Source organism: Aythya marila (assembly GCF_965140915.1).
Source record: "Aythya marila genome assembly, chromosome: 5".
In the NCBI taxonomy this organism is placed as follows: Eukaryota; Metazoa; Chordata; class Aves; order Anseriformes; family Anatidae; genus Aythya; species Aythya marila.
This window is the reverse complement of record NC_139046.1, coordinates 9203275-9219837: the sequence shown is the minus strand read 5'-3', so window position 1 is coordinate 9219837 and position 16563 is coordinate 9203275. Positions and strand designations below refer to the sequence as shown.

Genomic DNA, 16563 nt, shown 5'->3' with positions numbered 1-16563 from the left:
CAGTATTATCACTGTGTGCTATTTTTGGCTGCCGAGTACATTTCAAGCCACGTCATCCTTCCCAAGCCAACATTGGCATGAAGGGCGGAAACTCATCTTTCCACTCCTCTGTCATCTGCTGCTGCTCCCATCTGGACTCTGGCATTGCCTGCTCAGTCCCTGCTGCAGAGGGTTCTCCAGATGATTTTCCCTGGTCCTCCCCATTTCTTTGAGTGAGTGGCTTTCCAACCAAAGCTTTGTGTGGGAGGCTTCATGTTGGCATCCAGAGTACATGTCCCAAATATGTCCAGACCCACCTTCTGATCATAGTGCAGAGGAGCTCCTGGTAAGTAATCTCTTGATGGGTGATAGTGTCCTTGTGCCCAATGCCCAGAATTTTTCACAAGTGTCTTGTTTTTAATGTCATATTCTTTTGAAACTAACAGTTCGGTAGGTTTCCAGTTCTTGTCATACCTGTTAACACTGGGTCTTTGTCTGAGAATGTACCTTTTTTCTTTTTTTTTTCTTTTTTTTTTTTTTTTCCCTGACACTGTACAGCTTTGATTTCCATAGGTTGTTAAAGCCTAGTAAATATTATAAATTTCACTTCCTTTTTAAGGTTTTCCTTGGCTTGGTGCTACCCCACTACTTAGCTGTTTAATGTTTTTCTGTTCTGATGTGACATTGCTGTTGGGTGTTTGGAAAATCTCATATGGACAAAAGCGTCTCATGAAGTTATGAATCTCTTCAAATATAAGGTTTGGTTTCCTTGGATGTGCTACTGGAGCAGCCCTCTCAGACAAAGCTGTAACCACCACTAGTCTGAGCTGGGCATCTTGTGCTGTGCCTCCCCGAAGCTGCTTCCTTTTTCCACAAAATAATTAAATATTCATTATGCCAGAAAGTATGTGTGTGTGTGTGTGCGTGTATGTAAGGCTACAGCAGAGTGATTAGGGCACTCACCTGGTAGACAAGAGACCCTGTTCCCAGTGACTGCTCCAATGAATATTTAAGTATTTCACATTAAGTATTCATTGGAGCAAGGATAGGAGCAGACCTCTTCCATCCCCAGGGGAGCACCCAAACACTGGGCTGCAAAGCCATTCTTTCATTCTTTCTTTCTTTCTTTCTTTGTCCCAATGAATATTTAATTATTCCAGGCCAAACAAGATGGCTTCAGTGACAGCAACTGAGATTCCCTCAGTCCCACACATGCACCATAGCTCTGATGATGAAGGTGTGCATATAGGAGGCGTGGGTTCACAGTCCCTTGGATTTAGAAAGAAGTTGACTCTAGATCTCCCATACATTGCATGGGTCTTCCAGATTCTGATCTGCTGGATAAAATACACAGACCTCCACCATTCTGCCTCTGGTCATGAGACAGAGGTGTTATTGATGTTTGTATGACCCCAAGCTCAGAGAAAACATCCTTACCAGTGATACATGATGCTAAAATCTGGCTTAAAAATCCCTCAGGAGAAGGTATCAAAGCTGAAAACGTTCCTCACTCCCCTGCAGTTCCTGCTGTCTGTGTTATGTGTTTCCTGCTTATTGGGTTGGCTGCTGTGGATGCTTTTTTTAAACACATAATTGTCTTGTGAATTGTGTAGGAAGCCTAGGCATCCACTAGAAAGCCATGCCAGTAGGCTTGGTCTGCCCAGCAATGTCACCCCTAAATCCCTCTCTGGATCCAGCACATAGTGGTGTCTCTTCCAAGGCCAATGAGGTCAACATGTGTTTAGTAAAGGGCATATACAATGTGTGATGCACAGGAAAACCCATGGACCCTCCCTGGGCAGTCGGCCAGCCCCAAACTGTAGGTAATGGGCTTTAATCTTGCCTCTGAAGCCCAGATAGGGTGTGGATGAAGTGCTGAGTGTGGGGAAAGCATCCAAAGAGACAAGGTGTAGGGCAAGGCTATCTGACTAGATAAATGTAACAGACATTGAGGAGTAGAAGGTTAAAAGAGGAAGAAAAACATGGAGAAAGGGCTCATTTTTCCCCACTGAGTGGGGAAAAGGCACATGAGGAGAAAGAGAAGGAAGAGGTGTAGAAAAGACAACTTTGATCTTAAAGTAAAAATAAAACATGGAGAATTTCTGCCACCCACTTAGGTCTTTGAAAAGTAGAAAATTTGCCATCTGCTGCTCCACTTTCTGAGGACAATGTGTGTCTCTGAACTGAGATGCTTCAGATTTGCTTTGGGGGGGGTTAACTTTGGGAACATTCCTACACAGAACAGAGTTTTATTACTATTATTGCAGCCCTGTTTTTTTGTCATTTGGCAGAATCCACAGCAATCTGATTTCATTATCAAAGACTGAGTGTGGCTTCCAAGGAAAAAACAGAGCAACAACATAATTGTGATACCAAATGGCAAACAATTGCTTCTCATACCCATCAAGATGTCCAATCATGAGATTGTTGCATAGCTTCAGTTGTTTAAATGGCAATATCACATCCAAAACAGAGCAGCCTAGCTCAGAACACTTCAAAGGTGCTTCCAATAATGTGAATCTTATCTTTCATATCATATTTGTGTTCTACCCCAGTCTGTTGAGCAGCTATCTTCAATAACTGTTCACTCCAATTTAGAGAAATCCTTTCTGATACCTTGCTGTCTCTTTATCCAAGCTTTTTTTTTTTTTTTTTTCCTGAAAAGACAGCTTTAGTGTACTGAAGATCTATGACAATGATATTTATATTGGCTTGGTGTACATATTACAGCGATATGACTGTAAATGTCACATCAGATGTGTTTCATATCATGTCCTTCGAGGGATGTGGTAAAAATATAGCCACAAAAACTCAAAGCTCCACCTAGATTCATTACTCTGGTTTGAATGGCCATGTGTTGTTTTTTGATCAACTCTTTAGACAGACGACAGTAGCTGTCCTCCTTCAATATTGAGGAAAAGGACACCAGTGGACCAAGCTGTGGGGGAAAAACGGAAAGCAGAGAGAAGGGTTCGGTTTCGTGAGCCAGAAGAAGTTATTGAACATGGTATGTTCAAGCTATTAGGCTTTCTGGCATGACCTTTCTAGTTCTTAACCTTTCCCCTGTCTGTCCTCATCAGCCTCCCCCTCTGTTAGTAGTATCTGTCTTTCTGAGCTCAGCATGGAGCAGGGGACAGACACCTTCTGTGCTGTGCTCTGCAGAAGTGCACCTGGTCCATTCCCCTGCCTGCCCTGGAGGATCAGGTTAGAGCAGCCTCAGGCTGTTCTCATGGCGAACTTGCGGGACCACAAGGACCATTGTAGACCAAGGGTTTTGCTAAACACCAGGTCTACCCTAGAATACTGCTTTCATTCATAGGGGATCTCAAACAAACCAAATTTAAATGTGCTTACATCAATCTGGGTAACTAGAATGTAATACTGGGGAGGGAGCTCACCTTCTGATGTTTCTGAGCAGCCTGCATGGCAAGGGACAGAACAGTAAAGATCTGAGCCCGACTGGCCCACTGGGATTAAAAGCAGCCAGGATGTAATGTTTTCTGCAAATAAGAGTGCCCAAGGAACAACACAGCTAACATGACTTCTGGTCTTTCATTCATGAACCAAAATAACAGCTTGTAGGTAGGTCAGCTGGGAGTGACCTGAAGCTGAGGTCTAACACAAGGATTCAGTTTGCACTTCTGCACATGCTAAATGCAGATCATAACCAAATAATTGTTTTATTCTGGCTTTTACTAACAGACCCGACTAAGACAAATTGTGTTTATTGGTAGGAAGCTAAAATTGTATGGTTTTGATACATCTGCCAGCACAAACACAGGTGACAGAAATTTCCATGTCAGCCACCTGTCCGGACTGCTACTCAGCTTCTAAAAACAAGGCTTGGCATCCACTGCTGTGTCTGTATACAGACTTCTTGTTGGTTTTGCAGTGTACTGCTTCTGGTGCCTAGGAGTTAAAAACTGTTTCTTGATAAGGTTGTTGGCACAGCCTGGGCTTTCCTATACAAACTGAACACATGGGAAGAATCAGTGAGTCAGCCCTTAACTCTTCAAAGCTCTTTTGACTGCCCAGGAGCAGGATTTGGATGAGATGCAACACCTCTTTCAGCTCCCTGCCAGGGTCTGTGCCCCCAGATCAATGCTTGGCACCCCACAGTCAGTCCAGCTTGGGATGGGGTTTTGGCACCCACCAGCTCTGACCTCAGCACAGCTGTGCTCAAGCCACAGGAAGCTGCAGGGATAGGAAAGACTCTGACTCTTCCATGAGGACAGGAGAAATGTCCCAACTCATAATTGATATTCTGTGTTACAAACAGACTGTGATTTAGATGATTTGCTGTTTGTCCATGCAACGTTATTAAAATAGAGACTGGTAGGATGAAAGGTGCTGGCACCAGTGGAATTTTTCCATGCTTCCGACTTTTCATCCTGGACTGCATCTGGGCCCCAGCCACCAAGCAGAGGCAGTTCCAGGATGCTGTTGGATAAGAGTTGCATCTTACAGTCGGGTCTTACAGTCGGATTTGTTTTCTATATTTCATTCTTTTCTTAGCCTTCTGGTCTCTCTCATCTCTCTTCTAGAAATGATGCAGAGTAGGAAGAGGTGTTTTTTTTTTTGTTTTGTTTTTTTGTGAGAGCTGACTTCTGGCCATCCTGCAACAGCAGCAATCTCTGCTTATGAAATTCCTCATACAATATTTTTTCTCATTTTCCTGAAGTGCACCTATATCTACATATTTGCATGGGGTGGATAGATCCTCATCTGGCATAAATGCATTCAGCCAAAAGCAGTGTAAGGAGTTGCCCAGTGTCTGCAGGGTGACAGGCAGTTTCAGAAATACCATCCAGTGCATGCTTTTCTTTTATCTTCAGCAAAGAGACACCTCCTTTCCAAGTGTGTAAGAATATTTTTATTCTGTTTTCTAGTTATTTCCTGCTGTGACTACGTAGTGGGTAAGTCAAAGTTTCACATTATAACTTTGAGGCATTCATGGAACTAACCTGAGTTTGCTTTGTGGTGGCGGGAATGAACTCTGCAAATAAAACCTCCAAATATGAAGGTTGGCAGCTGTTGCTTTTTCTTTCTCAGCACATGAAGCACAGAGAGTTGATGAGGTCTGCTGCAGTATTTTAAACAAGACATCTAGCAAGACAAATAGTGGAAACAAAAATGAAATCCCTGAAGCTATTTTTAATTTAAATATAATTAATATATTTTATGGCAATGAAATAGGTACAGGTTTTTCACTAAGATATGCAGGGAAAGCACCCCAAGCGAAACAGTAGTTCTCCCTGCTGACTTTCTTATTTGGGGAAGAGACAATTCATTTATACACTGGCGGTGGGGTAGAAACAATAAAAATAATCTTTTTTTTTTTTTCTTTTTGTTTGCAAGGATGTTTGAGGCCAAGCAGCCTCACAGACCCCCAAGGAAATGTGTGTATCTGGGTGTTATTATGATGGCGATCATCTCTAGAGGTCTTGGCCAAAATCCAGCCCCTTCTGCATGCAGTGCAGTAAGAGGGGAAGGGGTACATATATCCATGTATATGTACACACACAGAGATGTAGTGGTGGGAGGCCAAAAGGAACAAGGTGCTGTGGGCGGGAAGGAGTCTGGTGGAAAAGGAAAGACCAAACATCCCTCAGGTAACAGTGGAAATGTAGGGCCAAGGCAGGACCTGAACCATAATCTCTTGAATGCCAGTCCAGTGCTCTTCTCACAGACAAGTTGCTTTTTTTCTTACGTGTGTGGACACATGGCTAGGGCTGAACATGCTGTTCCAACAAACAATTCAACAAATTTAAACATCTTTTTTTTTTTTCAATTTGTAACTTAGAAAAGAGCAAACACACACTCCAGCACACATTTGTAGCAGTGTGATTAAGCTGTGTGAGCATAGCTCAGAGCTATTTTTGGGTTGGGACTGTTCTTCCACATTATTTTTTTATGTCTCTGGGCTAAGCATATTCCTATGTTGAAAGGATATAATGAAAAAACAAGTTTTCATCTGAAATAACCCAAAAATTTGACATAGAAAGTAACTTTCATGAGATGAAAAACAGTTTTAAGCACTTCAAAGTTTTAAGCACTTAATAGAAACAGGCTGATTTGAAAGGCAGTCGAGCATTACAGAAGTTTCACTCTCACAAAACACACTCATCAGACAGGTTCCATGCTTTGAAAGGCAGGCAGCCACCCAGCCAAGAGCTGTATCATGTGGCCCGGGAGATCAAACAACGTAAATGCCACCCTCCAAATCAAAAAAAACCTCTGCATAAGCAGAAAGTGGTGAGTAATTCACTGGTTAAATACTTACATAAAAACCATTCATAGAATAATACCAAATAATCAAATTTATAAAAATTGAAGTCTGCTCATGGATAATTTGCAAACAGAAAGAAAGGATAAATTCAAAGGAATAAATTATTTGCTGCAAATAATTCAGTCAGACCTATTATGGGACATTGATTTGGTTTCTGGTTAGCTATAAAATGACTGCCTATTAACATTTTACCTTTTCCCAATACACTTTTTGATACATTATTATGGTTTCTTGCTTGGTTTTACGACTTTTTACTTTCCTCTCTGTACATCTGTATGACAATTTAATTGACTGCTGTGTATTCCAGGGCTGGTATTAGAAGCTAATTTAAATATGTTATAGCTAATGTTGGTCCTTTACCCATAATAATCCTTGCCACATTTTTATCTTCTTATTGATTATGTGCATATGGCAGGAAAATAGCTGCACACTTTGGATTTCTATTCAGGCGTGAATTCACTGCATTAAACATGCAGTGAATACTGCATGTTTAATACTCAAAGTGTTTTATAAAATAATACTGATGGTGCAATGAGCATGCAGCCAAACAAAGCAGACAGATCTGAACCAAACTGCATCCCAGATACCCATGGATGGATACACACATACAAGGGCTGACACCTCTAAATAGCTGCATGGACATCAGAGAGCTAAACGTAGCCCATTGACTTCCACACATGAACTATGCCTGACCTATAGCACTTTAAACATCCTTTAATTATATTTTAACAGGCAAGAAAAATGTTTACAGTGTCCTCCTGCATAAGAGCAAACACTGAGGATGTTCCAGTGTAATTAGCACACCTAGCACTTAGAGAGAGGTTAAGCCAGCCAGAGCTTTCTAAATGTGCCTGTGCCTTGTCTCAGATGTTTCTGTAATTAGCAGAGGCCCCAAACAGGCTGAGTTACCAGGGAAAAGGACAGAAATCTAGATCTCTCTTTATGGAACATTTGTAGGCATTAAATAATTAGGTAAGGTGGCTTAATATTCTCCTAGTAACCTAACATTTAGCTTTAAGGTATAAAAAATAATTGCTGGAAGGAAAATTGAGATTATGCATTAGCTATGGTAATCCTGTTCATATTGTATATAATTAAACTCTTTAAATGCACCATTAGATGAGGGCTTTTATACTCACCACCCTGCATCAGGAGGTGTGACCTGCTATCACTTAACTGGTGCCTAGAGAAGTATTCACAACCGGAGCCCTGTGTACCCTGCTGTTCCCAGAAAAGTAGGACAAAGGCATCAGTGGGGGGTCAGGTTTGGGAAGTGTTTAAGATGACACTAAAATAATGCTGCTTTCTTTTTCCTCCCCACCCCTTCTCAGTCCATGACAGGTCATCATCTGGCCTGCCTATGCTCCTGGGGCTCTCCTTTTGCGCTGTGCTGATCCTGGCTGCGAGTCTCTACTATACCAGCATGAAGCAAGACACCAAAGTCCTGGAGGAATTTCAATCCCGACTTGTTATCTTCTTTCTTCAGATAAGACACATCGCTCATAAATGCTGGACTTGGTTTATGAGGTAGTAGCGATGACCTCCATCTGCAGTGAGCCTGGCAGACATCTCAGAGCACTGGTAACCATCACGCAGCAGATCAAAGCTCCCTGTCCACTCAGTCCCCATGCAAGGAACACATGAGCATCCAACTCAAAGAACAAGAAAACCACCCCTCTTGTGCACTTTCTAGCAGCTACTTGTTCTCCTTTCCTTTTTTTTTTTTTCTTTTTCCTTAACATTACTGAATGATAATAATAGCACCAAGATGTTCCACCAAACTGATGCTCCATCATCCTTAACAGCAAACAAGTGTCTGAGTTTTGTCCCCCGAAAAGCTTATGAACTGCTGTTATGAGGAGCAGAGGCAGAGAGAGAAATTCATTGATCTGTGCAGGCAGCAGCATGCTGAATAAAAGTCTCCCGAGTCTCAGGTCAAAGCATTAAATACCAAATCATCTTTCTCCTCAAGTCTCCTAAGAGCTATTCTACAGAAGTTAAAATAAAGCTGAACTATTGCACAAACACTGCTCTGGTGGCCAAAGGCTTGTCAAGCTGCTACATTTATATACCTGAAATGATTGTTAGTAAAATCACGGCAAATAGCTTTCTTCTTTCCCTTCATGCATTTTTTCCTCCATGGGCAAGAGCTGACTCTTAATGTTTCACTTGACTCCCAGGTGTGAAAAAGAACATGAAAACTCATTTAATTGTAAACAGAGCATTTGCCTAACATAATACATAGCAGCATCAAATCCCAGGTTAATTATCAAATCAGTGGCTTAATCCTCTGGGCTTGATTCAGTCCATAAACCCCACGAGCTGAGCTTACAAGATTTATGGCGGTGCTTGTCTTCAGTCAGAGGTTTTGCTTTTATGTCTGTGTGTTCAAAACCTTATGTAAGGGTATTACGGACTGTTTATGAAGGTGTGGGGTCAAAGCCCTGTTATCTCTTTGTTGTAGCACCATACAGTGCAACCTCTCTGGAGCCAATCATTTTAATGGAGATCAGGCAATGAATGTGGAATGATGCTCTGGGTGTCTGAGAGGACATCAAGCAAGTGCAAGCTTATGAGCTTGAGCTATGTTTTCTTCCTAAACAAAAACATCATGTCACACTTTTCAGGCCTTAGATTCTAGTCAAGTAACACTTGATATATGCTTGGGTTTATTCAGTGTAAGGATGACAGCAGAGCCCATATGAGCTGAAGAAAAAGAAAAGAAAGAGAAAAGAAACAGGGCAGAGAATATGGATGTGATGACTGCACGACCTTGACTAGAACTCCTCTGCCTTTGCAACCCACTAAAAACAAGAAAAACTGATGATTTATTCTTAATTGACTTTTTTAAAAAAAGAGAGAACAATACTTCTCTGCCCCACCAATCTTGTCCAAGCAGCCCAAGGACTTAAACCAGGCAGAGGATAAAAAGAAACCAATTATGCAGCCTTCTTTCAGGAGCAGAGTGGGCAGCAACTTGTCTGAGAATGAGTACAAAAAAAAAAAAATGCAGTCAGAGACAGAAAGAAGTGGCTTCAGTAGCCCTTTTAATGTTTTTCCTAAGACGTCAAAGGCCACAGCAATTGCACCTGACAAGCTGCTGGCCTGGGACCCAGAGGTTGCTGCAGGAGCATTTGGCTCCATGGCTCTTTGCTCAAACCACTTGTGTATCCCAGCTCACAGGGTAAGTCCCCTGGTGCTTCCCTTCCCTTTCCCCACCTCAGCCCTGCTAATAAATCAGAAAAGTTTTAAACTTGTGTGCTGGTGAATCCGTGGTGGGAAGGTTTGGATTGTGACACACATAGGGCAAGGGGGTGATTGCAACTCCTGTTTTCACTTCTGTTTATGACCTTTTTAATGTTGCTGCTGGAACTCTCTGCAAATCAGTGGTGTACCTTTTGGGGTCTGGAATGATGTGCCCTCCTAGCACTCAGTACATACAAAATGGGGACCTTTTTTGGAGGGTCTGTTCCCACACTGCAAGTGGTGGCATGTTGTAATAGGAGGGCAAAGCCTGGGCTGACAAAAGCTGGGTCATCTTGAGAAGGAGAGCAGTACAGGGAATCCTTCCTGAGTGCTGTCAGCCTGGTTTTGGTAACTTGAAAACAAGCCAAAGAGCTAAGATAAAAAGGGATCTCCTCTTTAGGACTGGGAGGAACAATGTGAAAACAGTGTGCATGGTCACGTCTCTGTGCTGCTCCCCAGGAGATGGGCATGGGACCTCCTTTCCCTCAGCCCTGCTTCAGATGGAAAATGGCCATGTTCTCCTTTTTATCAGGTGATAAATCAGGGCCAAGGCTTATCAGTGTGAGTGAGGCACACTCTGAGAATGGCTATCACAACCGGGCTGTCAGGGAAAGTAAGCAGAGGAGCAGCTATTCCTGGCTCTGGGTGAGACAGTTTCGGGCACAGGCAAAAGCAGCACTTGAGCTGTCTGCAGAAGCCTCCCCGTAGCCTTGCTGGCCTCCTGGGTCAGGACTGTTTTGCTGTGGTCTGTCAGCTCCACGACAGACTGCAGAGAGCCAAAACAACACATTGCAGAGCACCACCAGATAGTTTGAAATAAATAAATATTAAACCCCATCCCTGGGACAGCAGTGTCCTTTTTCAGTTGAAGAAACTGAAGCTGAGAATCTCAAACCAATGTATCTGTATGACTGAAGGAAGCAGATCAAAAACTAGCCTGGGAACAGGGGTAAAAATTCTGACCTCTAGGCCTGCATTTAATTTCTGGTTATCAGGTTTGCTGTGGACTTACCTGCTTTATTTCCTCCTCACGCTGAAGCTCTTGTCCCCTTGCTTCACCCACGCTGCTTACACAGCCACACAGATGCACACACACACCCTTTTCCCACTCTGTCTTCCTTCTGCTCTTTATCCATCACACATCTATCCTCAGTGCTGTGAGCTGGGCAGGATTTCTCATTACTCTTGCTCGACAATTTTTTTTCTAGATGTGACCCCTTGGTGAGTCTGTGAGTTTGGAGGAGTTGAAAGGAGCCCTGAAATTATAATGAATCAGTCATGTTGGTTACTATTTCCCCTGATGGTTGTGCTGGCTAATATTTCCCTGCAGTACAACTCCTGAGAATTGCCTATAAGGAGGAAAACAAAAGGAGAAGGACCATATAATTTACTACAAATGGACTGAATGCTCACATGAATTCACTGTGGTGCCAGCGTGGAGACCAGCTATAAAAGTCAGGAATCCTGAAGTCAACTGGCTCTGAGCAATTATTTAGTCTGGCTTGGAAATGGTCGTGTTTTTGCCTCAAAGAGCTGGCTGAGGAATATGGAGGACAGGACTCTTGCAGCAGATTTTGAAGCAGACAGTGAGGATGTGGGCTTGCCATGAGCAGTGTCTGTGCTGGTGAGAGTCAAAGGGCCAGAAGGAAGCAGAAAGAGGTTTATGCATGAAAATGGGCTAGTGTGAGGGCCTAAGGGCAGAAGTGATGCCTAATATCCCTTATGTAATGGGTGTTAAATTCCCCATAGCAGGAATCAGCAGACCGTAGCAGTGTTGCTTTGACAGTGTGCAGTACATTCCTGCAGCAGGAATGGAGGGCAGCTGCCAACACCCTCTTCAGGCAGTTACACCCCATCAGCAGCACCTGATTGCACGAGCAGGTGAATCCATACTCATACAATTGCAGGAGATAGAAAAGGACACAGCAAGATGACACTAGATTTTTTTACATTAACCTTTTAATGCACTTGGCATTAGTGCTGGTAAAAGGGAGTTCCAGAGACTGCTTACAGTCCTACTCCTTTGCTTCTTCTCTCCAGTTCTGCTAGTCTGGAAATAACTCATAGCAGCAACTTTAGTTGACATTTCTGCCTTTTGCCACTTTGAAGCAATCAGAAAGGTTGGCAGCATGTGGCTAGAAAAAGAGTATTAACAGCTGCCCTCAAGAAATAACTCAGAAGCCTCCAAGATATTAGAGTGGACTTGTTCCTTATTAATTCTTTGCTCCAGGAGACCTGCTGGGAATCTTTAGACCCACCCCTAAAGAGAAAGTCTGGGGCTACAAAAAGAAAATTAACCAATTGGCATTTAGAAAATGAACCTGCTGTGCAGCCTGTGGTACCCGTGCAGCCTGTGGTACCCCACTACACTTGGTAACACGTTGACTTTCATCTGCATCCCATGCAGGCCCAGGAAAAAGTACCTTCTCCTTGCCTGCTGCAGCTTTAGGGCTCACTGCTGGAAGATGGTACCAAGAGGAATCAGCACAGAGAGGTTGGTCATGTCTAAGACCATGCAAGCTGCAGCATGGTGATACCAGGGAATGAGGGAACAAACTAAGATGTCACCACTGACTTTGGTAATTATTTTTTAACTTGCACACAGTAAATTCAACTCACTATCAAAAATCCAAACACAGAAATATTAACTTTTCAAGTAGTTTATTCATATATATCACCAAATCATAAAAAGCCAATGCACCGTCCAGCAAAAAAGCATCAATATATAAAACATTAAATCATTATCATTAACACTAGAGTATACCACTTACACTGAACCCAGTCCAGATCCTACTAAAGCCAAAGGAAATTTTGTCAATGACTTTACTAGCAGAAGGATTGGACTCACAATTTTTATTTGCCAAGTGTTTACAAATGGCTGTATTAAAATGCTAGTAAAAAGCTTTCCTTTTGAGACTGTATCAAAAGAATAAACCTAACTCCATTTCAATTTCTGTCAAATGCATGCAATTAATGCTCCAAATCAGCACTTGTTACACTGCAGAAGAGCATACAAAGCATGAGAAAGAAGATCCAAAACAGACCAGGCTCTACCCTCAGCTTGTGCAGACTGGCATGGCTCCAGCGAGGCTCACAAAGCTAAGCTGCGTACACCAGCTAAGGATCTGCCCCAATCCTGCTTTCAACAGTTAAATGAATTATGGAAACCTGGAGACTTCCAAAACAAATTGTGAAAATCTGCGTAGCCCAAGCTAAAGCTGAAAGCAGTGTCAGCACTGCCTGCCCAGGCTCTGCCACGCTGGATCCCTTGTGTCACAGCCTGAATGCTGAAATCCCTCACGGGAAGAGCACTAATAGTTCTCCACACTATCTATTTTTATTCTGAAGTATGGCACTCTCCTGTCCCTCTTGACTGTGCTTGTCCCTGATAGGAAGAGATGTGAGAAAAACGCCTGATTTGCCTGATGGCAATAAAACCCTGTGAAATTATTCCATAAATGTTTTTAAAGAAGAAAGAATCCAGGGAAAGGAGATGTCAGTGGAAGAGGTTTATTATTTTTCTTTGAATAAAAACCTGCAAAAGCCTGCAAAACTCTTACAGCAGTATATTTTAGATCATAATATATTGATTTCTCATTTGGGCTGAAAAACTGCAGTAGCTTTACTCAGAGAGTATTTGGCTATAATATGCCACCTGTCTGAGCTGGCTGTGGACCCTGTGCAGTGGTTCTCCCCCCAGAGGATGCCCTTCAGCACTGAGCTTCCTGAAGTCATTTGGCAAAAGGACTGCTTTCATCTCTTAAAAACTTTGGTGTAAGGAGGCTGTTAGCACCTGTAGAAGCCAAATGGTGAGCACACTTTCAACAAAGAGGATTAAAATCGTTGCAGCAGCCTAGGAAGTGTGGCAAGGGTTAATTAACTACATCAAGATCCAGCGTGTTGCAGGAGGATGTGCTGTATTTCAGGCACAAATAATTGCACCTCACAGTGTTAAAAGGGAAAAATAATTCCTTCTTCTGCAGGAGCAAGTGGGAGAAAAGCTCTGGAGTGTGTTATGTGGGATACCATGACAGATTATTTTAAAACATTTCCCTTCCTTAAAATCTGTGGATTAATATCCCACTTGTCTGACTGCACCAGGTTCCTCAAGGGAGTGCTGGCACCAGTCTTGAGAACCTTTCAGAGCAACATGTCAGACAAATCAGGCCTGGCTTGTGTAAAGGGAAGAGTTTGGCGTCGAACCCCAGAGAGCCCAATGAGAAAAGAGAAAAGCTGAAATGTTTTTTCTTATTTTCTTTTCCACAAAAAGTAAAGTTTGCAATTTCTCTTGCATTTGTAAACACTGTGCAGAACCTGTATACAAACTGAAGTCAAACTTGCCTAAATTTGGAGGGAAATGAAGGGAAAATAAGGAGTTTTGCCACAGGGCCATTTATCTGCCTGCGTGAGAAATCACCCAAGAGGTCAACTGCAATGATGGATCTTCATTCCCACCTCCTGTCAGGGTATCTCCACCCTCACTTCGCAACATAGGTGGGAAGAAAGAGGGATCGAAACCTTCTCATATTTTGTTTCCACTGCAAACAAATAATTCAAGTTATTTCAGTGAGCTCTTGCTGCCAGGTACTTTATCTCCTTGATAAACACCATAACCAACAAGCTAAAATGACAGTTTTTAGGAATTTCTAGCCAAGTAGAAAAGTTCTAACAGGAAGATTTGAGGGATATCCAGAATAACAGCATGGTGAGAGCATTTGCCATGCAGATGGAGGCTCATGCCTCCCCAGGAGGCAGGGAGGTTAAAAACCTGTGCCTTGCAGCTCCCTCCTGCAAGGGGAGGGCTGGGAAAAGAGGGCCACAGCCCATTTAATGAGTAGCTCCATGCTTCTGCCACTCCTGTGAAATCCTACTTGCCAGGTAACATAACTTTCCATGTCTAACAAGTCATGGTTGCTGACATAAATTTAAAAAAAAATAAATAAAATAAATAAAAAACATTATTTGACCCATTAAAAGGGCTATTCTCAAAGGCTTTCTTGGGTACCTATGCCCATTTTATAGGAACAAGGATCTGACAGGAAGTTAATGAGATAAATCCTAAATCCTTAAGCTCAAAATGAAAATAGGATTTAGACTTACATGCATTCTTTTCTTTTGACTGTTTTATGCAAGAACACTTCAATCAGTTATAGCAGCTAGGAGAGGTAGAAAGGTTTAAGCACTCGGGTGAATACATTCACATTAATCTATGTTTGCAGTATCAGTTCGATTACATTCTTTGGCATTGACAAAAGAAACTAAAGAGAAAGCATTGCTATATAAATACTCCTCCCAACAACAGAATGGAAAGATGCTATCAATTACATGCCTGCCTTGAAATAAAGAGTACTTGCTATATATTAAGTAAATCATTGTCTAACCTCCCAGAAACAAATGTTAAAATTTTTTGAGAGACTGCAGTTGTGTTTTTCTCTTTTATGCCAGGAGTATATCAGAATGTTTTCTTCTATGCAGTTGTTAGATTCAGAAATTGCATGGAATGTTATCGCTTAAAGCAAGCAAACAAACAAACAAAAACTAGAAATACTCTTAGGTTTGTACCTGTGAATGCTAAAATATAGTTCAGGTTAGGTTTACTCTTCCTTGTGGGGAACAAAAATAAAAATATATACTTCTGGAGGGTAGACCATGAACAGAAATAACTCTAAAACAATTTCAGTGCTCATGAAGCCATATGAGCATTTTCTCACTGCATGCAGGTGTGGAAACTAGCCAGGCAAAACCTAATTCTCCTCCCAGATTGCCTAAGCATAAGAAAAGGACATTTGTGGCCTCCAAAGCAAACATTCCAATGAGATAAAAATGGGCTATTTCCATCAGCAAGGGAAGTGGTCTGAGATGAGAATTTAGGGTCTGTATACAGAAACAATTCCCATTAGTTCAAGGATGTTCACATCCAAGCCATTGATTTAGAAGAGAAGACAAAAGTTTGTCAAACTCCAGATTAGTTTGTCATGGAAAACTGTAAATCTGATGAGTCTGAATGATTGTCTGGATATCTGTTAAATTAATAATTTAAACAACAAAAGCGATGCAATACATTAGAGATGTTTGGAAAATGGGGAAAATAAAAGCCTCTTTCACCCAAACACACAGTTTGCATGGACTTTCCTGCACTGAACATTTTGCAGGTGACATCATCTCTGAATTTGCACATTTTCTATTTCTTTTTCTAACACCCATTACACAGACTGATGTGTGATTTGAGGTTGTGCAGAAACCTTGTTTCCAGCATAAAGCCTATCCAATGGCCTGTGGCTCATACTTCCTTAGCAATGGGGCCACAAATCCTGAGTCCGCATCAGCCTGAAGAGACTTGTAGGCAGCAAATAATGTTGCCATTCTAACACATATCGGTCATTTGGGAGCCTGTAGTGAACAATTTCTGGATCTTGGGTAAAAGGACCCTTTGCTAATATATTAATACTGTAAAATGTGTGCTGCTGTTCTCTGAGGCTCTACCTCCATCCTGAGTACTACACAGGTTAAGTCAGCAGTGTGTTGTGTAGGTGAGGGAAGGCCTTGAAAGGACTCTGTTCCTTGCAGGACTTATACATGACATTACCAAGAGCCTGGGGAAGATTTAAAACCTCTGAAAACCCCCATTAGAAACCCATCTCAGCCCTTCGGAGGTTGTGCCCTGGCTAGTGCTTTCCCACTCTGCACACATCACACCCGCATCCACCTCTGGATATCATCACCTGTGTGTCACACTACACAGACCCTAATAACAGCAAGAAAAAGGCAATGCTGAAAGTTAAGGCACCCTAATGACTACTCCAAACCATGCTGTCTGTATCCATACTGCAGTATGGCAGTGCTGTTATTTCTGAAATTTATCTGTGTACATTGTACATACATGCATACACCATCTCTGAATCCTGACACTGAATGCTTTCATCAACAAAGTCTATCTACTTAAACACCCATCACCGGTTATTACAATACCCATTTTTCTAAGGGACCATAGAAACATTGCCATAGCATGCATATATCCTTAAGTTCTTAAAGTAAATCATCAGGCTCTT

At 42.2% G+C, this 16563-nt stretch overlaps 1 protein-coding gene across 1 annotated transcript; it reads left to right on the top strand.

Moving 5' to 3' along the window:
- Positions 1–149: 149 nt before the first annotated feature.
- Positions 150–15405, top strand: LOC309878733 (nutritionally-regulated adipose and cardiac enriched protein homolog). The gene is made up of 4 exons (XM_082761613.1): positions 150–325; positions 2860–2986; positions 4869–4895; positions 7600–15405. The coding sequence occupies exons 1-4, from the start codon at positions 272–274 to the stop codon at positions 7797–7799; spliced, it is 408 nt and encodes a 135-aa protein (XP_082617739.1). The 5' UTR covers positions 150–271; the 3' UTR covers positions 7800–15405.
- The last annotated feature ends 1158 nt before the right edge of the window (positions 15406–16563 follow it).